Source organism: Setaria italica, chromosome VII (assembly GCF_000263155.2).
Source record: "Setaria italica strain Yugu1 chromosome VII, Setaria_italica_v2.0, whole genome shotgun sequence".
NCBI lineage: Eukaryota > Viridiplantae > Streptophyta > Magnoliopsida > Poales > Poaceae > Setaria > Setaria italica.
This window is the reverse complement of record NC_028456.1, coordinates 21,989,846-22,012,609: the sequence shown is the minus strand read 5'-3', so window position 1 is coordinate 22,012,609 and position 22,764 is coordinate 21,989,846. Positions and strand designations below refer to the sequence as shown.

The following is a 22,764-nucleotide window of genomic DNA, read 5'->3' as shown; positions in this document are numbered from 1 at the left end:
ACAGGGAGGACGAGCGCTTGCCTGGGCGACGGCGAGGACGGCAAGATGCGCAGCGCCTGGGCGACGGCGAGGATGGGGCAAGATGTGGGTGGCATTGATGGACGAAGAGGCAACGACTGGCTATATGATGATGAGTACAGGGGAAATCGAATAAATGGATAGAGCGGATGTTAAGTGGTGATTTTTTATTTCCATGTGTGGGTCCCACGTAATAAACAGATGGCATCAAACCACCCACAAATATCTTCTACTACTTGTTGGGAGAAATATTAACGACCTCCTAATGCCCATTAAAACAACAATCATGAAGGTCCAGGCCCATCTGCGGTAAGGAAGACTGCCGTCGGCTCAACATGGGAGGGGAGCGCCCCGCTTCGCCTTGCCCGACCCAGTGCCCCGGGGTCGGACACCCCCGATCCCTTGATGGCAGACTCCGCCTCGCCCGATCTGCGGTCCCAGGGTCGGGAGCGCCCAACCCCTTGCCGCAAGACTCCACCTCGCCCGACCCAGGGCGTATGGGGTCGGACTCATTCGGGCCCACAAGACAAGTATCCGCCTCGGGCGCAGACTAGAAGATAAGAATGCGGATCTCGTGGGCCCCCTGCCGATCTCGCCATAAATATGCCGCGGCTCTGGCGCGCAGAAAGGCGTCCGCGCCCCCGACGTGACGCACCAGAAGTACCCAAGCACGACCACGCAGCACAAGCTACAGTGGCCGCGGCTCTCCTGATTCGCTACAGGGCACTCATGACCTGCGCCACCCGGCACAGGAAGAAGCCCCACCCGTTATCGCGCCCCACACATCCAGCGGCAGGGATGCGACGTTCGTGTCCCACGGGCCATCAGCGAGATAACAGGATCAGCCACCTCCCCCCGACGTGCACAGTCACCACGACCGAACACCATCATCATGTTCGGCGGCAACGGTCACCGGGGAGATCGTCGACAGGATCCGAGGGCAGCCGTCCTCCCCCGATGGATGCGCCGACAGGATCTGAGGGCCGGAGCAGGAGGCGGCGGCCTTGGGACTTGATCCTTCCCCTTGTATTTTACTTAGCTTAGCTTATCTTTTTTACTTCTCCACACACCCGGTCTCACCTGTAACCCTGGTGTCCTCCTCGTGCTATAAAAGGAGAACCAGGGGCCCTGAGACAGGGGACTCTCAAGAAAAGAGAAGATACACACTCACCATTAGAGCATCAGTGCATACCCAAGAGACTTGGGACCAGCTCCCTCTCTCGCCCTCCAGTAACCCCTACTACAGACCCCGCGTGACCAACACGAGCAGCTCCTCATACCAGTCTAAATCCCGTGTCTCCCACGCCACCATCCGAAGCCTTACGCGCATGAAAGAAATTTACTAGTCTGAGTCTTGATCCGCTAATCTTGACAACGACACTACTATACTGGGATAACGCACCAACATATTGTGAAGTGAAGCCAACATATTAGGAACAAGCGAATAATAACGTGAGAGCAAGTAAGGATCCGTAGCAACACGGTCATTTCTACTAGTGAAATATAAAAATTGTAGCGCTGATCACACAATACCTATTATATTGCAATTGGTTCGTACTAATCACATGAACCAAGCTAACATGATGCCGCCATGGGGCTTCACATCACCCAAATAAGAAAGCTCACTCCCATCCAGTGGAGCAAATTATAAATCAAATGACCATCTGTAATACCCTACCGCGTTCAAAGGCGGTATCACTCTTCTTCTCTCTAAGTGAATGAGAGCTACGATCAGCTGGCAATAAGATGTGAGTATGAGAGATAAAATGTGAGTAATAGAGTTAAACTACTTAGTCAAGTTTACGCAGAGAAGTATAGTAAGAATACTTCTCTTTCTGTTCGAGACACTAGTAGAGAAATGGGCTTTAGTTTGGTTGGAAAACCTCAAAGAGCTCAATTTTCCCAACTAAGTTCGGAATTAAAGGTCCTAACCTTTAGTCCTGGTTATTCAAAAAAATTATTAGAAATTCCCGAAAAATATGTGCATGCGCGGGTGTGTGGGATTCAAACCCACAACCTCTTGCCTCACGTGTAACTTTCTTATCATCTCACCTACCCAACACATCTAACTAAGTAAGGGATGCTATCGTTTTGTAGTCACCCGTGGAGGTCTCCATGGACTACGAAATTTAGACCCGGGATTAAAGCCTCTTTAGTTCCGGGTCCAATTCGTTTCGAGATTTTTGTTGAGGATCTACCAGTGAGAGATATATATTGTTTCTGAATAAGGAGAAAAGGAAAGAGGGTATAGTGGCATGAATGGTCTGTATTATTAGCCACTTATATTAAAGTAAGTTTGATGATTTTTGCACTCTTTTCCACCATGTGGTTTTATAAAATAATGGAGAAAGGAAGAATCATTAAAGCCTTCTCAGGACGTTCTCAAGCAAACTTTTCATACACTGACAAGGACGTTATGACAATTTTAGCAGCAGATTAATAGGTTCCTTTCCTTATTTGCTCCAATTTGCTTTGTATTTAGGGGTCCATATCCTCTTCTCATGTAAAGTTCTCAAAAAGAGCAGAGTATCCAGGCTACAGATTCTTTTAGGTTTATCGAAGTGTTATGTGTGGTTGATGTGGTATTCATGCATGTACTGCGTTTTGCCATGGAATATATGTTAAGACTCTGATACCCTGATTGAAGATATTCATGGAGTAAAGCTTGACCAAGTACAACTCGTAAAACTAGACGGACTACTAATTGCTTGATTACTTGATACATTATCGATGGATTGAACGATCGAGGACAAGAGGTCTAGCCGTAGAGAAGCACTGCTAGGTCCGTCTTTTTAGCGTGACTTTACGAGCTATTTTTAGCAGGCCAAGAAGCTGCTCGTACGGTCACTTGTTAATATCCTGTACCATGAGACATGCACACGTGAGCGAGAACTGTCGCGTGAGCCAATAAGGCATGGTTTTTGCAGCCTAAGCATGAGTACGGTATGGACCATCTACATGTGAGAATCGAAGATCTCGAGTACTAGCTAGTTGCTGCTCGGTACCTTACCTCCGATGAAAACCAGAGGTTTTGTATCAGTTGAGTGTTATTCTTAGTAACACAACTAGAATATAAATGAACCAACAACGGTGCAGAAATATAGAATATATTTTATTTTTGGTAGTGTAATAAGTTGAGAGCCCCAAGTTAGATGGTTATAACAGACTAAAACTAGCCCAAACCATTTTCATTAAATTTTGAGCATTCTAAACCAATTGCAATTACTTATAGAGTTGTTATAGATGGTTCATCCAATTCCCAACACATATGGTTTAAGTGCAGAATGAACTTTGGCGCGAGCCGCTAGCGAATTGTGAGAGAGAATCGTTGGGGCAATCGGCCCGTAGGCGAATAGTCCGGATCTGACTAGGCAGTTGTTTGTTCAGCGAAGGAAACATGTTTGTTCAGCGAAGGAAACAATGCGACTGACTAAGGGGGTGTTTGAAAATACCCTCCTAAATTTTAGTACATGTCACACCGGACGTTGGAATACTAATTAGGAGTATTAAATATAATTTAATTATAAAACTAATTGCACAAATGAAGTCTAATTCGCGAGATGAATCTATTAAACCTAATTAGTCCATGATTTGATAATGTGCTGCTACAATAAACATATGCTAATCATGGATTAATTAGGCTTAATAGATTCGTCTCGCGAATTAGTATAGGGGTTCTGCAGTTAGTTTTATAATTAGCTCATGTTTAGTCCTCCTAATTAGCGTCCGAACATCCGATATGATCCTCCTAAAGTTTAGTACTTCGTATCCAAACACGAAGAATGATAGAGTTAGTTTGAGAAAGCACACGATTAGTGTGCTTGACGCTGGTTGGCAGAGAGCTGCAGATGTGCGGATCGCTGACGTGTCACTATGCATTCATAGAAAAAACCGTTTCATGGTAGATAGAGGCGGCACAATTTTTTTTCTCCAAATTATTTGTAAATATTAAAATATGAGTTTATCAAAATATATAACGATTTGTCCAATAAATTATCAATAATAAACACAACATAAAATATGTGATTATTTGACGTTCAAGATGACCTTATTAGTTCTCTGTGTCATTGATTGCTTGTAAGGTAAGCATCAATCAAATGATCGCTCTAGCGTGTTCCAATAAGTTCTAGAACCGCTAGACTAAATCAACGGCATCCAATGCAATATGGGACCCACAGTACTGGAAACCGATGTGACTGGGCCGTATCAACCCACAATCTTAATAACCTATTGTTGTCTTGTTATCATTGGACGCGTAGCACAATAGACCTAGTACACTTTTATTATCTAATAATACACATAATTTTATTGGAAAAAGATCTTCTTTTGTAGATCTAGTACACTTTAGTAGCGTACGACGTGTAGAGCTCACACTAGTTGACGGACTAATTATAGTGCCTATGGGTTCTTTCGGTTGGATTATCAACAGCATCTAACCATTCTTGTTGCAGGACTAGCTAGATTAGATAAGGAAGCGTTTGCCGATCTTGGAATCGCAACTACAGAAATGAAGACACTCAGACGGTTCACACACTTTAGCGTAGCAGAGAGGATCACCCTGCCATCATCTGCCCCAACGGCTAGCAGTAGCAGTCACAGTATAGTTTTCCTTCAAAAAGAAATGGCTGCAAGCCTGCAAACCATCCGGCCATCATGTGACGGCCATGCTGACCCACAGTGATCCCACGTTGTGGAGCATAGGATGCAGATTTCCCGATGTGGCAGCAGCCGGATCAGCCAAGTACTGGTACGACGTGGCTTTTTCGGGAGCCGTTAACTTTCGGGCACGGTAGAATCTCGTGGATTCCAAATGTCAATCATCCCCTACCTGCCACAGGTTAAAAGCAAGATCTTGTCCAGCAAAAGCATCCATCGGTTGATTCCTATGTTTCAGTTAGGCTACAGGTGCGAAGCACAACCATGGGTACCTTTTGTTTTCCTATGTTTGAGTTCCAATTTTCTTTTGGGTCCTGGTCCTCGGGAGATTAAAGTACAGGCAAGTAGGAGCGATCTGTTGCTTGAATATGTTATCACAACATGGTTAATATTTTAAAAATATATAAATATGTCCGATGCTCGAACTATTTAAAGTAACTCTGTCGAGCGAGTCGCTCTGTGCGAGTTTTGTAGATGGAGATAAGCTTGGGACTCGGAACCACCGCTCAACCATACATAACCAATGAGATGTCGTTGAAGGGAAGTCTCTTGAAGGATAACTTCTACGCATGTGCCTCCCACCGGATGCGATAAGGGAGGATTGCATAAATATTAGTGTGAATTTAGTCAATCATGTGTTGGAGATTCGAGCTGTCGGTCGCTGTGGATTTTGCATTTATGAACATCTGGATTTCTACTTTTATCGGTCTAGCTCCTTTTCATTCTTAGAAAGGAAGATTTTGTAGATTGTTTCCATATTTTCACTATCTTATAGGCTTATTATTTCCATATTACTATGTTCATATGGTCCAGTGTTATCATTATAAAAATGACATTCTTATGCAACTCTTGTGACTAATAAGGACCACATCATTTCTAATATGCATGTAGACTTTATTTTGATGTTCATAAGTAGCTTATTAGAAAACATCACTTATGGAATATAGTATATTGAAACCAATACGCCTTAGACGTTGATACAATAAACTACAACCCATCTGGATAATAAGGAACACATCTTTTTTTTATACGTGTGTATGAATTTCTTTCCAGATAATCATAGACACAGAGCACTAACAAGGTCGTCTTCAATGACAAATAATCATATATTGTATGTTGTGTATACCATCGAGATAGTTTTATTGGAGAAACCGTTATACATTTTGATAAATCGGTACTTTGGTATTAACAAAAAATTTGGAAACAAAATAATTTGTGCAACCTCTATCTATCACGAAATGGTTTGTCTGTGCACTGCCATGTCATCGATCCGCACATCATAGCACTACGCCAACCAACGCCAAGCACACGGATTGTGTGTTTTCTCAAACAAACTCCACAATATAGAAATCTGACAATTTTGTTACTACACCTTAGTTGGTACTACATGTTTGATGTTAGTATGAGTGTGGTTGAGATTTGTATGAAGTTGAAACAAAATTTTAAACTTTCTATATTTTAACACTTTTTTTTGGTTCTGGAATGAAATTGGGTTGGAAGCACAGGGAATGGCACCAAGCATATATTCATCTTGGGCCTAGTTTTGGATTTAGAACTCGGGCCAAGTGCTCGAGAGATCCCAGCTAAATGCATAAATGTGTGGTCTCATCTCCTTTTTTTTGTATATAAGATATCACATTTCTTGTTAATAGATAAGTGCACTATGTTGCGTGATATGTTGGGTGAAAGCCACTGTTGGCATTCGTTTCAACATAATCGCTGAAATCACTTTTGAAGAGCATGAGTGGTTTCCTGATAGGGTGAACCAAGCTCATACCAGGCAATCTAGGCTCCCGGTAGCCAGGCCAAGCACATACACAGAGCCCTATTTGGATGTCTACTTCTATATAGTATGGCTGCCCCGATTTGTTGATTGGTTAGCCGAATGCGAGAAGCCTATGCACACGCCAAACCTTTCTTGGCTCACCGACGCGCGCATGTCACACCGGCACGGCCAGGCTCGGGGTGAAAATGCCGATTTCTTCTGCACCGCGAGAGAGAGCCTGGCTGGTGAACAGCTTTTGCACCGTGCGAGCCGGACCTAATTCCTAGTCCGGGCAACCAACCGAGGTAAACTTTTGCATCCGGTGAGCTGGCCGGACCACATCCTGCTAATCAAACAGGCCCAAAGTTTGTAGCAAGTGAGGTCTGTTTTCTTCGACTAATAGCCGATGGATAGTTCCATATTCGCTTGATCCACCTTTTAAGAGCCATGCAAACTTTATATCCAACTCAAACAACGGCCCTCATCCTGATAGAGATTTAACCCTCTCTTCTTCTTAGCCCTATTTGTATCAGCTCGAGTTAATATATAAAGCTGCAAAAATTCTCTAGTTTGTCTAAACAACCCCCCTAGAGCAACTTTAAGAGTTCCTCAAAAAATTCTTCCCCAAAATAAGGTATTGGAGGCTATGCTAAAAATTTTTTCCCAAAAAATATATCAGCCACAGCAGAACGCTAAAAACTAGCCCCCAATATTTCAAAATAGGCCACATCATCGTATTGGACCCATTAGTTGGGCTTCTCACCTACCCACCTCCCCCTCGTGATCTCCAGCGGCGCCGCCAGGAGCTCACGTCGTCGAAGATATTTTTGATGATGCCACGTCCAACTTCCCACCGCTGTCGAGCCTGATGCTTCCGGATCAGGTCGCTGGCGTCACGATCAGGTTGTTGCCATGGAGCTCATCCTCTACTGATATACATAGTTGAGTCACGATCAGGTTGCTTTTGTCGAGCTCATCCTGTACTGAAATACATAGTTGCGTCACGATCAGGGCGCTTGTGGTGATCCGCGGCGCGGGCGTCTAGTCCTGTGCGCACGCGATGCCGTCTCCTACGCGGCCGCCATGACCAGCTCGCTGGCGTCCAGGCGCTGGTGGTGATCCGCTATGAGTACCGAGCGTACGGACGGATTCGCTATGAGTCGACGAAGTCTTTCAATGCAACTGGTGCTGGATTTGTCGTAAGATGATGACGATGATGATTTCTTGGTCCCTGTTACTCATGTGGCCGTGAATGCGGATGAGTCCGATGATGAAACAAAACATTGTGGTTCTATCCTAGGGCATCGAATACTTCGGCGAGACAGACAAGCAGGGCACCAGAGATTGTATCAAGATTATTTTTCAGATGATCCTACGTACGGACATAGTTATTTCAGACAACGATGCGTAAACAATAGATTTATTTAGAGCATTTTTCTAAAAAAATCATATTATATATATGTGTCTTGTTACTCTTGACATGCAGGTTTCGAATGAGGCGTATGCTGTTTGTGCGCATATGGATGCCGTAGAACAACACGATGAATATTTCGTGCAGAAAAGAAACACTGCCGGTATACTTGGCTTTTCTAGTCTGCAAAAGATTACTGCAGCATTTCAGATGTTAACTTATGGAGTAGCAGCTGATGCTACAGATGATTATGTCCGTATGGGTGATAGTACTGCTCTTGAGAGTCTGAGAAGGTTTGTCAGTGTTGTTGTGGAGGTTTTTGGATATGAGTACTTGAGATCACCTAATGAAGATGATACTGCTAGATTACTTACCATTGGAGAGAGTAGAGGTTTTCCTGGTATGCTTGGGTCGATTGATTGTATGCATTGGAGGTGGAAAAATTGTCCTTCGGCATGGCAAGGTATGTACACCGGGCATGTGCATGAGCCTACAATTATACTTGAAGTTGTTCCAGACGAAGATCTTTAGATATGGCATGCTTTTTTTGGGATGCCTGGTTCCCACAACGACATCAATATTTTGCACTGGTCTTCTTTATTCGCACGGCTAACTGAAGGTCAAGCTCCAGAGGTGAATTATACCATTAATAACAACGAATATACAATGGGTTATTATCTTGCTGATGGCATATATCCCTCGTGGGCTATAATTGTAAAGAGCATACCTGAACCACAAGGTAACAAGAAGAAATATTTTGCAACTGCCCAAGAAGCTTGTAGGAAGGACGTGGACCGAGCGTTTGGGGTTCTACAATCTTGTTTCGCTATCGTTAAGGGCCAGCTCAATTTTGGGATCAAGACACTCTCGGACAAATCATGAGGGCTTGTGTCATTATACACAATGAGTAGAGCTCATACCAATCCTCGGGTTCTTGGCGAGATGTTGAAGATCTGTTGGCCGCCGCGGGCTTCCTGCTCAGCCAGCTCGACACGGCGCCACCGCCCCTCGCCCCGCCGCCGCCGCTGCGCGCGGGAAGGGGCCGCGCGGGAAGGGTGGTCTACTCGCATGGGCGGGAAAGGGAGGCTCGCATGCGGGAATCGTGATTGGGGGAGGAACGCGAACACGAAAATATACGCGGTGGCCGGCTGTTTTTGATGTCGTGAAAAGATTGGGGAGGTTTGGGAAACTGTTGGAGTTTTTTTTTTCATTTTCCTCCTAAAGAAGATATTAGAGGTAAGATTAGCAGTCTTTTTGAGTTGCTCCTATAACCGATTTATAGTTCAGTTTTTAATAATCCAACCGTAAAAACTTATAGAAAGCTCTAAACCGCTTCCCTGATTATTGTAGCTTATAATAAGCTAAGAGTATCCAACTGGCCCTAAAGCTCAGAACCATACACATCCAGTTGCTTTGCAAGTTGCAACACACAGATGCCGAAATAATGATAACCAACTACCACCGTACCGGTGGATACAGAAAATCTCAACCCAACAACAGCGTGAATCCGTACACCAGGCTTTTAGATTTCGATGCGCTACTAAACATGGCAGCTCGAGCCAAACTAGGTTTAGCGATCCAATTTTTCCCGGTGGAGCCCATGCGTGCGTGCATGTGAGCACCCATACGGCGATGCCGTCTGACTCAGCCAGGCAAGTAGGCAACAGATCGACAGCCACCTAAAAATAGGCGACCGTCTAGACCACCTGATCACCGTCGTCGTCAAAGCACAGCTAGCGTCGCTCTCGGGCTTGTTATACTTTAATCCAGCGCGGCTACAAGTGTCAATCATCAGATGGGCGAAAAACGGCAAGGCGACGAGATCGAGGCCGTGCGGGGACATTGCCATATGCGGTAGATGCGCCCTTTTCCAGGTGAAGACCCGCGCGTATTTTCCGTCGTCCTACGCCGCCGTCCCAGCTCGCAAGTTGGCAAGTTGCAATGGCAGCCACAGGTTTCGAGTAAAGTGGCACGTCACTTTGCGAGAAACTGTCTCTTCGGGCAGCAGGTTAACAAGTGTTTTTCTCAACCAATTGGCCAATCGGTTGCTGATACCGGTGCAACTGGCTGTACTGGACAAGTACGCTCTCTGAGATAGAATATGATAGAATAAGGCGACTTCACTTTTTTTTCCTACCTGGGAGGTGCGGCCCGTCCGGCCGTCCATGTGGGCGCCCGTGGCCGAGATGATAAGGTGCGCCGTGCGCTGTCCTGTCGTTTCGCCGCTTTTGAGACGGCAAGGCGGCGCGGGGAGAGAGGGCAGGCCAGCGGCAGGCGGCAGCGGCGCGTGACGCGGTTGCGTCTCCCACCTCCCGCTGCACCCAGCCCGGGTGCCCTGCCGGGCTGACGGTGCTGTCGAGCGCCCGGCGTCCGCGAGCTAGCTAGGGCAGCCAACGAAAGTAACGAGAAATTTTACATCCACTCATACAATCTTTATATGAAACTCCGTTTTGTCACGTGTACTGTGTACGCAATCTACGTTTGGTTATCCTTATTATATAGAGTCAGACGGAGCTAGGAAAACTTTGTTACATTGCTTTAAATCTAAGCAAGATTCCTGTCTGCCGGGGGTAGTCCCCTTTCCCCTTCTCGTTCTCCCTCTACAGTACCTGACAGAGGTGAACACGGGCGACGCCAGTTCCAGCGCCGATCCAACCGTTCCTCACCCTCCGGTGGCCTCCTCGGTGTCGGACACTACCAGAATCGGGAAGTTTGCCGTGTGTCCACGGCACACGGCGAAGCCAAAAAACACTCAGCAAAGCCTTTACCAAGCGTTACACTTGGCAAATAGCACTCGGCGTACACAGTGATGGCAAAAGTTTCTTTGCCGAGTGTTTTTTATCGTGCACTCGGCAAAGACGTTGCCGAGTCCGATACTCGGCAAAAAAATTTTGAAAAAAAATAAAAAAGCCCGCTGCCACCATCATGCCTATTGTCGCCGCCACCACGCCGCCCGCTGCCACCAGGCCGCCACCACGCCGCTGCCACCACCACGCCCGCCACCACCACGTCGCCCGCTGCTCGCCCGACCCGTCGCCGCCACCGCACCACCTATGCAAAAAAAAAAAGAGGGAGAGGGAGGCAGATGAGGGAGAGGGAGAGAGCGCACGTACCGCCGCCGCCACCGCCGCCGCCGCTGCCACCGCATTCTCGCGCTGTCCTGCACCTCGCCCAGCCGCCGCTCTTCACTGCCAGTGAGGGGCGAGCAGAGGGGGAAGGGGAAGGGTAGCAGGGAGGGGGGCAGCGGGAGAGGGAGGGAAGGGGACGGAAGGGAGGGGAGTGGACGGCGGCGGGAGAGGGAGGGGAGGGGGCAGCGGTGCTTATAACGTGCCGAGCTTTGCCCAGTGTCGGGTCAGATCACGGCACTCGGCAAACCCATCTTTGCCAAGTGTCTAGGGCTTGGAGCACTCGGCAAATATATTAGTTATTTTTTCATTTCCTTATTTTCCATAATGTGTTTTTCATTTTTCCGATGTACTTTGAAAATACCTTGTCAAATTGACTCAACAATATATATATATATATATATATATATATATATATATATATATGATTTTTCTACGAATATTATTCCATTATTTTATGCAATTACAGCTGAAATTTAATTTATATCAATTAAAATTCTATAATTGCACTTAATAAATTAAAATTTTCAAACGGATCCAAAAAATTACCAAAATTTCACATGAAACAATCTATGTTCTCTATTGCCTATACAAAAAGTTTTGAAGTCAAACCCCAATTCAACCATCACTTTGACTCCAAATCTTACCGGTTCCTTCTTAATACTACGATTCTTCTTCTGAGATGCTTCGGTTTGTTAACATTGTACGTGACAAATTATGCGAAACCTTCTTAATTTTTTACCACAGCCTCCATCCATGTATGATATCATCACATCATGAAAAATCTCATGATTTATAGACTTCATTTGCTTTTTTTAGGATTTAAAAATCAATCGGCCACACGTTTGTGGTCGTGTTTTCTGAACAAGATGTTCGAAATTTCTTTTCATTTTCCAGGTAAGGTAAGGCTTAACACTGGGCTCAATAACATGAATATTATTTTTATACTCATTTTATTCTATTATTTGAATCACTTACAGTTCAAATTTGACTTATACCAAAAAAATTTCCTAGAAATGCAATAAATTAATTAAATATAGCAAACAGATCCAGAAATATACCAAATTTTAACATGGAATACCACATGTTGTATGTTGAGAGTAGAAAAGTTTCAAGATCAGAAAAGAAAAAAAATGAAATTATTTGCTGAGTGCTATAGATTTACACTCGGCAAATATATTAACTTTGCCAAGTGCCTGCCTTTGCCGAGTGTTTTTTTCCTCTTTTGCCGAGTGTAAAAAATTACCGAGTGTTAATGTGCATTTTTGCTGAGTGTAAATGTTTGCCGAGTGTTTTTGTGGTAGCACTTGACAAATAGCTTTTTTGCCGAGTGCTCGATAGAATACACTCGGCAAACTACTTGACACTTGGCAAACTTGGAGTTTCCGGTAGTCCGCACGTGTTTGCCGAGTGCCCGATAGAATACAGTCGGCAAACTACTTGGCACTTGGCAAACTTGGAGTTTCCGGTAGTCCGCACGTGAGGGACGAGTCGAATCGACGTCCGGTGTACTGTAGCTGCTAGTTTACGGTTGTAGATAACTAGTAAGCTAGGTTTTGCTTGTCGCTTTTATCGGCGGCGGAACTAAGGTTTTCTAGCGATGGCGGCGACGCTGTTCCAGCGAATAAGGAGTTTCCAGCTCTTCTCCGATGGTGATGGCAACAGGTTTGCTGTTGCCTTCAGCGAGGTCGCTGCGACGCGCTTTTGCTCTCTTTGCTTCGGTTCCGGCGGTCATGGGGACCTATCAGGTGGTGTGGCGATTCCCATCTCCAGCGACGGAGGTACGAGTTTTGATTTCTCTTCTTCTGCGAAAGGGGAGAAATTGGTTTGCTCTGTAGGGGATTTGGATCTCACTTATGTGGGCTTTCTTGCCGAGCTGTTGGGGATCTCAGCAACTCTAGCTTCCTTCCAGGTCATCGAATATGTGGATGGTGCTGGATTGATGCTCCTCTATGACCTCGACGTTGATAGCCGATGCGTGCCAGAGGGGAGACGTCTTGCGGCTACAACAAGCTAGAGGTCGCGTCGAGTGTCTTGGTTGAGCTTTTCTCTTGGGCGTTGTGCTTCTTCCCCAACTCCGGAGGATCCGGAAGGGTTGTGACGTTCAAGACCTGTGCGTGAAGATCCAAGGACTTTCCTTTCAAATTTGATCTTTGCCAGGGTCTTGTACGTAATTTTGCACTCCTTGAGGATAGGGTTCGTGGTCTTCATTGTAAGTCTCTTTTCCTCCAAGGTGCTAGATGTAAAAGCCCTGATTTTATAAAATGGGATCCAATCCCTTCACCAAAAAAAAAAGTCTGACGGAGCTGGGAATCAAATTTACGGAGCTTGGGTCAAGCCAAATTAAACCGAGAGATAATAATTTTTTTTGGAACGGTGTATGCGGTGACAACGGTGATTTAAAACCGAAAATAACTTTGTGTATATAATAAATAAGATAGTGGAACTAAACAATTAGAAGGCTTAATTACCACATAACATTATTTGAAAGCTAAATGAATAGTGATTAGTCTACATAATTTATAATTTTGTAACTAATAATCTTGATTATATGAATCATTAGGGGGGCCATGGCCCCTACCAGCCCCCAGCTCTGCTAGTGGGTCCAATCGATTCCGGTAGCAACTGAGCCTAGCTGCACGGTATGAGGTAGGCTCCGCTAGCCATGCTCAGTGTATCAGAGCGGTGGTGATTGGTTGCCTACCTCTATCTCACCTAGCTGGCACAAGATGCTAGTTGGTTACCTATGATCTTTTCACCTCGCAACGTGGGTGCGCCTTGCACAGTTTTGGAGCCAAGCTCAGAGGTGCATTTTGCATCAAGGGAACCTAGCTCTGGCATCCAAGTCATGTCTCGGGAGCTTGGATGCGGTAAAACTAGCCAACCATCGCTCCCATAACATACTCGAGTTGAGCTTCACTCTCATCTAGGCTCCACTCATGCAGCCTGCATGAGCTACGGTGTCAGCATGGGTGCACAGTGTCAGATCACGCAGTCACACCTTTTGCAATAGCAAGCGGGTGTTTTTACAGGGAAAAACAAAAAAAAAGGAATGGCAAGTGGGGCTGCCACCCCAGGGCCCCAAAGCTTAGGGGCTGATGGCAGGTCGGGAACGAGCAAGGATTTAAAACCCACTGGACCGATGGTGTGCGGCAGTGTAAATATGCTAGCCCATAGTGTGTCTCGTCATTCCTTTCTGAATGAAAAAGACCGAAAGCGAACCCATTCCTCTCCTCCCGCCCGATACAACACGAGCACGATTACTTCGGCCATTTTGCGTTGAACGTCATTGCCTCCAAATGTAAGATCCTATTCTTCATCAATCTTTTTGTCCTTCCCAAAGCAAACACAAGCTAGAAAAAAATAACCCAAATCTTATTTGGCTTTACATTTCCGATCCTCGACGCCTAGGGTTCCTAGGTGACTCAGCGCCACAATTAGGGTTTACCATCCAATCTCTGGCTTCCTTCCTCGTCTCTGTTCCTGATCGGCTCCCACACAAGGATCTGGTTGTGAGTCCATGTCCCATCCTACATTCGTGTCCACGTTCTATCTCACCGTTATGGAGCCAAGCCTAGATCTACTAGTCGTCTTAAAACCTAGTCGTGCGAGGTACAGGGAAAGATGGAGGTGGTGGAGGGGATGATGGAGCGGATGAAGCTGTCAGCTGCAGAGAAGAAGGGCATCCGAATTGGTACGGCGGAATCAGCCAGGGTGTGATCTGCTGATCCACAGGCGATCGGCAAAGTGTTGGCGGAGAAGCTCGTGAATGCAGATGGCCTGGCTCAAGCCCTAGGGAATATCTTGTGCCCCGTCAAGGGTGTGACCTGCAAGGATTTGGGTGAGAATCACTTTCTTTTTGCCTTCCTCCAACCATTTGGAAAGAGGCATGCCCTCGAGGAAGGATCGTGGATGTTTAGGAAGGACCTCCTGATCATGGTGGACTATGATGAGACCAAAACAATTGACGAGATGGAATTAGCTTTTATCCCTATCTGGGTGAGGGTGACGAAGTTGCCGTTTGGGATGATGAACAAGGCAACGGGAGAAGTGATCGAAGAGGAGATGGGACAGTACATGGCCATGGACATGGACGAGGATGGAACTGTAGTGGGTAGATTCCTGAGGATCAAGGTGAGACTAGATGTGAGGAAGCCTCTGATGAGGGGAGTTATAGTTTCCATGGGAGAGCCTGAGAAGCCACTATGGTGTCCTGTGGAGTATGAGTTCCTACCTGACTTATGCTGCACGTGTGGGCTGATCGTCCACACGGACAAGTTATGCTCTACGACCAATGTTGCAAATAGCCCGCTATAGCGCCGCTATAGCTTTTTGAGACAGATGCCGCGACGATATTGCAAATATTACTGCTAATGCCACTAATTCTGCTAAAGCGTGAAATAGTCCCACTAAATTCAATAGCATAGCACCACTAACACTACAATGATTGAGCTACGAACTTATATACTTGTGATTTATGAACTAGGAGTTATGATTTATGACTTATCATGTGAGTTGTGACTTACTTGCTTATGTTTGCACTTATGCCTCCATATTCTTATGAACATGAGCTGAAATTCATGAAATTAATAATGTTAGTTTTTTGCATACCGCTAAAGGTCACAGCTTCCGCTATAGCTACGCTATAATGTCTATAGCTTTTTCGGGAGTACTCCGCTAAATTCTATAGCCCACAATTTGCAACATTGTCTACAACTCTAGAGAAGGGGGCAGTTCAACAATACAGTAAGAAGCTACGATATTTCCCGGAGCTAAATAATATAGGGGATAGTGGGAGTGAAAGATCCGGGGGAGGCAGGCAGCTTTCGAACTGGCGTTTTGGAGGGAGCGGAAGTTGGAATAGTGCAGGTGGATCTGGGACCAAATACTCCTCGGGCAGGTCTAGGAGCGATGCTCCGACCTAGAGGAAGGAGGTAGAGGGGCATGGCGAGAAGAAGTTTACTGAGGGAAGAAGGGAGGAGCAGGAGGTTACCAGCCCACTGAAATTAGGAGATAAATAACATGTGGGGGAGAAGGCAAGAAGAGGGTTGTTTAAAGGGGAGATGATGGTAGTAGATGGGGAGAAGAATGCTGTACAGATAGAAAAGGAGGCAGGGGTAGCAGCGGAGATTGTGGCAAAGGTTGTGAAGGGGGGAGCTAATGCGGTAGGGGCAGATGAGTCCTTGACGACCCAGAGCAATGGAGCTGGATAGTCCATACATGGAGAGGGGGCTGGTAAACAGCTTTTAGTGAAGGAGGGGGATCAGATGGAAACACCAAAGAAGAAAGGGACCTATAAGAAGGTACCTCAAACAGCCACGGAAACAAGGGGAGAGCAAGCGAGTCTGGGAGAGGGGGGGAAGAAGAGGAGCATCGAACAAGTCGATATGGAGGTGGACGAGGACAAAATGGGGCTGGGGAAGACTCAGGAAGAAGAGGAGATGAGACACAAAAAAATGAAGAAAGCAGGACTGGCATACCAATCCTGCGCATCCAAATGAAGATAGTTGCGTGGAACTGCCGGGGCCTGGGCAACCGCCCGGTAGATCGGGGGCTTCTAGACGTCCAGAAGTCAAAGACGAAATTGGACAGGCGCAGGATGGAGAGATTCCAGTGGATGCTAGGACTAACGAACATGGTAGTAAAGGATGCGGCTGGAAAAGGGGTGATGGCAGTGTTGTGGAGGAGAGGAGTCGATGTGTCCCTTCGGAATATTTTGAAGTACCACATCAACATGGATGTCAAGGAGGATAATGGGTTCAAGTGGTGGTTCACTGGTGTGTATGGTGAAGCACACAGTGATCAGAAGCACAAGACATGGCAGGACCTACGTGACATGAATGTTAGTTCGACGAAACCATGGTATGTGCAGGGGATTTCAATGAAATTCTATTCTCACATGAGAAGGAGGGGGGCAGGCCAAAAAGCCAGGCACAGATGGACCATTTTTGGGAGGCATTGGAGGATTGTGAGCTGCATGATCTTGGCTTTGAGGGGGATGTGTTCACATGGCGTAATAACAGTCACCGAGCGGAGGATTACATAAGGGAGCGACTGGATAGGGCAGTGGCGAATGATTTGTGGCGGGCGCATTTTCCCCCGTGTATGGGTTATGAATGGAGATCCTCGACACTCTTATCACCGCCCGATCATTGTGACGACAGACAGGCCAGTGAGCAAGGAGAGGGGACGCCAGAAGGATAGCCATTTTCACTGTGAAGCAAGATGGCTAGGAGAGGAGAAGTGTGCGAAAGTAGTAGCTGAATCCTAGAGGGGAGCAATGGAGGGGACGTCACCCACAATTCATGGTGCTCTGAAGGGTTGTGGCAGGAGGCCTGATGGAATGGAGCAGGAATGTGCTTGGGGACCTGGAGAAGAGAGTTAAAAAGGTGAAAGGTGAATTTGAGCGGTGTAGAAGAGGAAACATCGATCGGGATTAGCTGGGGAGGAAGCAAATTCTTAGATATAAGCTAGAGAAATTAGAAGAGCAGGTCGATGTGTATTAGAAGCAACGAGCCCATGTGAGATGGCTGGAGAAGGGGGGCACGAACACATCTTTCTTTCATACTGCGTGTTCGGAGAGGCGGAGGACTAATAGAATTGGGAGGATGAAAAGGGATGACGGAGGATGGGTGGAGGGAGAGGAGGAGAAGACGAGTTTTATTACTAACTATTTTACAAACCTTTTCAGGTCTACAGCGGGGTCAACTCCCATCAGCTTACCCAGGCTGTGGAGAGGAAGGTCACAGATGAAATGAACAGCACCTTGCTAAGGGAATTCACCGAAGGGGAAGTGAAGGCAGCCTTGGACTCTATTGACTCTACAAGAGGTTCTTGGATGTGGTGGGAGAAAAAGTGACGAGAGAAGTTTTAAAAGTATTGAATGGTGGTCAATTCCCGGAAGGTTGGAATGAGACAACTATTGTGCTGATTCCCAAGGTACGGAACCCTGAGAAGCTGAAGGATCTTCGCCCGATTAGCCTCTGCAATGTGCTCTACAAGATTGTTTCTAAAGTACTGGCAAACCGACTAAAGGTCATACTCCCGGAGATCATTTCGCCAGCGCAAAGTGCTTTTGTTCCAGGAATACTGATATCGGACAACATCCTGATTGCATATGAATTGACGCACTATATGCGGAACAAGAGGAAGGAGAAAGGTGGCTATGCAGCAGTAAAGTTGGATATGAGCAAAGCTTATGATCGGATGGAATAGGGTTTTAAAATGATATGATGGTGAAATTGGGTTTTAATATAGTATGGATAAACTCCATTATGAAATGTGTCTCATCAGTTTCCTACCGAATTAAAGTGAATGGGGTGCTGTCAGATGTTTTCACACCAGAGAGGGGATTGAGACATGGTGATCCACTGTCTCCTTACCTTTTCTTGATCTATGCAGAGGGGTTCTCAGCTCTGCTAAAGCAATCTGAAGAAAATGGGGCTTTGAAAGGCGTAAGGGTCTGCCCAGGTGCTCCCAGCGTGTCTCACCTACTGTTTGCCGACGACTCGCTGATTTTGTTTCGTGCAAATAGAGGGGATGCGCAGCAGCTACAGAGAATTCTAAGAATCTACGAGGAGTGCTCGGGGCAGGTTATCAACAAGGAGAAGTCTGCCATAATGTTCAGCACAAATACAATCGAAGAGAAGAGAAGAGAAGAGAAGTGATGCATACACTCCAAATCCCAAAGGAGACAGTCAACGAAAGGTACCTGGGGCTGCCAGTACATGTGGGAAAAGAGAAGACAAAGGTGTTTGGGTATTTGAATGAAAGAATATGGCAGCGGATTCAGGGCTGGAAGGAGAAGTTACTGTCAAATGCAGGCAAGGAGGTCCTGATAAAGGCTGTGGCCCAAGCAATTCCAACTTTTTGCCATGGGCTGTTTCGACATTACTAAGGAGATGTGTGATCAGATAAATACCATGATTGGTAGGTTCTAGTGGAGTAACCAGGAGAGGGATAATAAGATGCATTGGCTACGATGGGAGATGCTGACGCAGCCAAAGGGAGATGGAGGGCTGGGCTTCCGCGACATACACACATTTAATTTGGCAATGCTCGTGAAGCAAGCTTGGAGGCTTATCCGGAATCCAGATTCTTTATGTGCCCGAGTGCTGAGGGCAAAATACTTCAAAAATGGGGACTTCTTACATGCAGCAACAACCAGAGGAATGTCGTACACATGGAGAAGTATTCTGAAAGGAGTGCAGGTGCTGAAGAATGGTATTATATGGCATGTAGGAAATGGACATGGCATCCAGATATGGTCAAATCCCTGGCTCCCAAGGGAATGGACACGGAGGGCAGTGACTCCTAGAGGGAATAATCTGCTCTCCCAAGTGGATGAACTGATAGACCCAATCACAGGCTAATGGGATGTTGAACTTGTCAGACAAACTTTTGTAGAGGAGGATGTTAAAGTAATCTTGTCTATACCAGTGCATTCAGAACTGGATGACGTCGTGGCATGGCATTATGATAACAGAGGGCTTTTCTCGGTGCGCTCAGCTTATAAGGTGCAGAGGGAGCATGAAAAATGAAAACGGTAACAGGGGTGCTCCATCGACAGGATTTTTGGAAAGGCTTGTGGAAGTTAAACTGTCCAGGGAAGATCAGGCACTTCCTGTGGCGGTTTGCACATAACTCCTTGGCTCTTCGTATGGGCTTAGAGAGGAGAGGCATGGAGCTGGACATGAAATGTGTTATGTGTGGCAGGCTGAATGAAGATGGGGGGCATCTTTTCTTTAATTGCAAGTTTGTCATACCTGTATGGAAGGAGCTGGGGATGGAGAATACCAGAGGCTTATTGGCAAACAAGCAGTCGGCAAAAGAAGTGGTGAAGAGCATCCTGGGAATGAAGGAGGGCGAACAAATGGTCAACCATGAACATGCTGTGGTATTGGTGGCTTGAGAGGAATCGGGTGAGGGAAATAGAGAAGATGAGGGGGGCGTCAGGCTTGGCCAGTTTCATCTCCAAGCAGTCTGACGAATTTCTGGCAATAGGAAAGGAGGAGGGAAACAAACCACCACAGCGCACACAGCGATGGCTGAGACCAGTGCAGGGGAGGGGAGGGGGGATGGGGGTATGTGATCAGAAACGAAGAGGGCAATGTAATCAGGGTTGGTGCTGGACGATGTATGTTCCTGATGGATGCCTTCCACTCGGAAGTGATAGCATGTCTGATGGGAGTCAAAGCAGCGGGAGAGCTGGGCATAAGCAAGGTGCAAGTGGAAACAGACTCGCTGACACTCAAGTTAGCGATGGAGACCGATTGCTTCCAGTTAGCTCCGACGGGGGAATCGTGCTTGAAATCAAGAGCCTCGAGTTTGCTCTTTACCACCTGCACAGTATCTTTTTGTCCTAGAGTCTGTAATTGTGTAGCACACGCTTTAGCGGCGCAAGGGTGTAAGTGTCCTCAAAACTCTGTCCTTCTCTGGGATGGAACGCCCCCGGGCGTCGAGGACCTAGTGACCAGTGATATCACTGAGTCTTTGAGTTAATGGAATGCATATTCCGGTTTTAAAAAAACACAAGCTAGGAAAGAAGTCCTACAGCTGTGCTGTGTGCCGTTTCGGTTGACTCGTTATTTAGGTGGCTGTTGTTCTGCGATAGGGCTAAAAAAAGAAGTCCTACAGCTGCCACCTGATTTCCTTATCCAAGTTCTTTTCCTTCGAAAATCAGTTGACCCTTGACTTTGTTTTTTTTATACAGGAGTGATTTATTTCTATGTTATTAAAATGATGTTTTTTAGAGAATGCGCTAAAATGATGTTAGTGATTGCATTTCTTGATGTTGTGTCACACCAGAAAAGCATCCCATGCTCACATAAAGAGTAGTTTTTTTTCCCCTCTGTTCTTGTCGGTCGACAAAACTTGACTGTAACCAAACAACAAAAATATTCAATTTCTATATCTTGATGCTCACAATGTAAAACCCGACTGGGACACATAAAGAAAACATTCAATTTTTATTTGGCACATTTATAGCTCATTACGTGGCTTCCTTGCATTTGTAATGAAAACTGACTCAAATCATAATGAAATTTTGCTAGCCATTAAGTAGGCAGTCTGATTTTTTTCGCCTCACGAAGATCGATCATATGATCATTTTAATGCACAAAACCATATCCGAGAACAGACTGAACAGATCTACAAGGCCATGTACCATGTGAGTTTAACATTAACAACAGTGAGGGCATGTAACGAAACCAACAAAAAGCAAGGTCGCAAGGCTGGACGAACAGGAAGGAGAGGGACTCATGTCGACAGGCTCCCGCCACCCTGCTGCCATAGGTTGATGATGTCAGTGGCCTGGTTGAGAAGAATGATCATCTGCTTCTGCGAGATCCACTCTTTCTCCTCCAGTTTCGCTCTCAGCTCCTCCCAAGCATCTTTCCGTGGCCAAAAGTAGTACGGGCTTAACGGGATGCTGCCATAGCCGGGAACCAATTGGTCAAGTGCTATGCCGATGTTCTTCTCCATCCAGATGAACTTCAGTACCAGCATAGGATCCTGTCTTTCGGGCACCTTCACCTCATACTGCCATAGAAGATTCAAACTACATCAACTTTCATTCTAAAGGGTAGTTTTATGTCTGCATTGGTATGTCTGCACCAAAACCCACTTGCTAGTATGTCTAAAGGGTAATTTTAGTAAAACCACATACCCGTTTTAATTCTTTAGCAAAAGATTATGTTTCGAAAAATGAAAACGAAGACCATTTATTATACAATTGTGGAATCAAACTACGGGCACTCTCGCTACATCCACAACATTTCAGCGCATCAGAATATAGCTCTTCTTTCCATATAATCAACAACTATGGCACAAAATCTAGCTCATATAAAAGGTTTTCACATTATTTTTCAACACAAGCATACATCATAGTCAGCAGAAGCTCGAAAATGCGCTAGAACATAGCTCCAACGCGCCCAGTTAACCTGAATTGTCCCTTCTATTAGTTGCGACCACTAATAACAAATTCAAGGTAAACAGTAAAGTACTAAACTAGCCAAGCGCGATTGGTGTTTTACTGAACGTTGAACCTAACCAATTCAAGGCCAGAATTGATGAATCAGGGTCTAAATCATTTGCATTTGAGGTTTACTGAGATTCTTGCGCACCAATGAAACACACGACTCTTCTACTGCATAATTAGTTGGAAGTTGTAACAGGCAACGAATGAGGCGAGTAATCCTCGAATCCTGGTGGGTTCGGGAGACCATTACCTCCTCTGCTTCCTCCTCGTACAACGCATCCGCAGCCCCACCTAGTTGCACCTCCTCTTCCTCGACGGCGTCGGCAGCGGCGGCGGCGGCGACGCTGCGGAGCGAGCGAAGGGGCAGCCTCCTGGTCTTGACACCGACGATGCGAGAGCAGGAGGAGGACGAGGCGGCGGCCAAGGAGGTGGAAGGTCTGGGCGGGGCGACGCGAGCGCGCGGGGCGAGGGCCGGCGTGGTGGCGGGGTGGACGGCCATTGGGAGCATGGTGTCGGGCCAAGGTCCTTCCTCCGCGGATAAGGTTCTTCCTGCGCGTGAGCCTTCTTATCTTCCCTCACTCTTTCTTCTTCCCTCTGGCCTCTGGGAGGTGTGAGCTGCTGTTGTGCTCGACTCCAAATGGAAAAACAGCCGGGCCGGATAATCACAATCACTGGACTAGGCCCGTATTTTTTTTAGCAAAGGCTAGGCCCGGTTATGGGCTTGGTCTGTTTCAAGTGCAGGCCCAACATGGTACAACGGCTCTATCGACAGCGAAATGTGTTCTGCTGCTACAGAGGCACCGAGCTGAAC

At 46.3% G+C, this 22,764-nt stretch overlaps 1 protein-coding gene across 1 annotated transcript; it reads right to left on the bottom strand.

Moving 5' to 3' along the window:
- Window positions 1-20,984: 20,984 nt before the first annotated feature.
- LOC101779802 (30S ribosomal protein 3, chloroplastic) lies at window positions 20,985-22,567 on the bottom strand. Its single transcript, XM_004975804.4, has 2 exons — window positions 22,204-22,567; window positions 20,985-21,514 (listed from the first exon to the last, which is right to left on the bottom strand). The coding sequence occupies exons 1-2, from the start codon at window positions 22,459-22,461 to the stop codon at window positions 21,233-21,235; spliced, it is 540 nt and encodes a 179-aa protein (XP_004975861.1). The 5' UTR covers window positions 22,462-22,567; the 3' UTR covers window positions 20,985-21,232.
- Between the last annotated feature and the right edge of the window lie 197 nt (window positions 22,568-22,764).

Bases quoted from the DNA above. Each gene is read 5' to 3' on its own strand.
- LOC101779802 (XM_004975804.4), bottom strand. From the start codon at position 22,461: ATGCTCCCAATGGCCGTCCACCCCGCCACCACGCCGGCCCTCGCCCCG. The intron at 21,515-22,203 runs GTAATGGTCTCC...CTTCTATGGCAG, and splicing joins ACGAGGAGGAAGCAGAGGAG to TATGAGGTGAAGGTGCCCGA.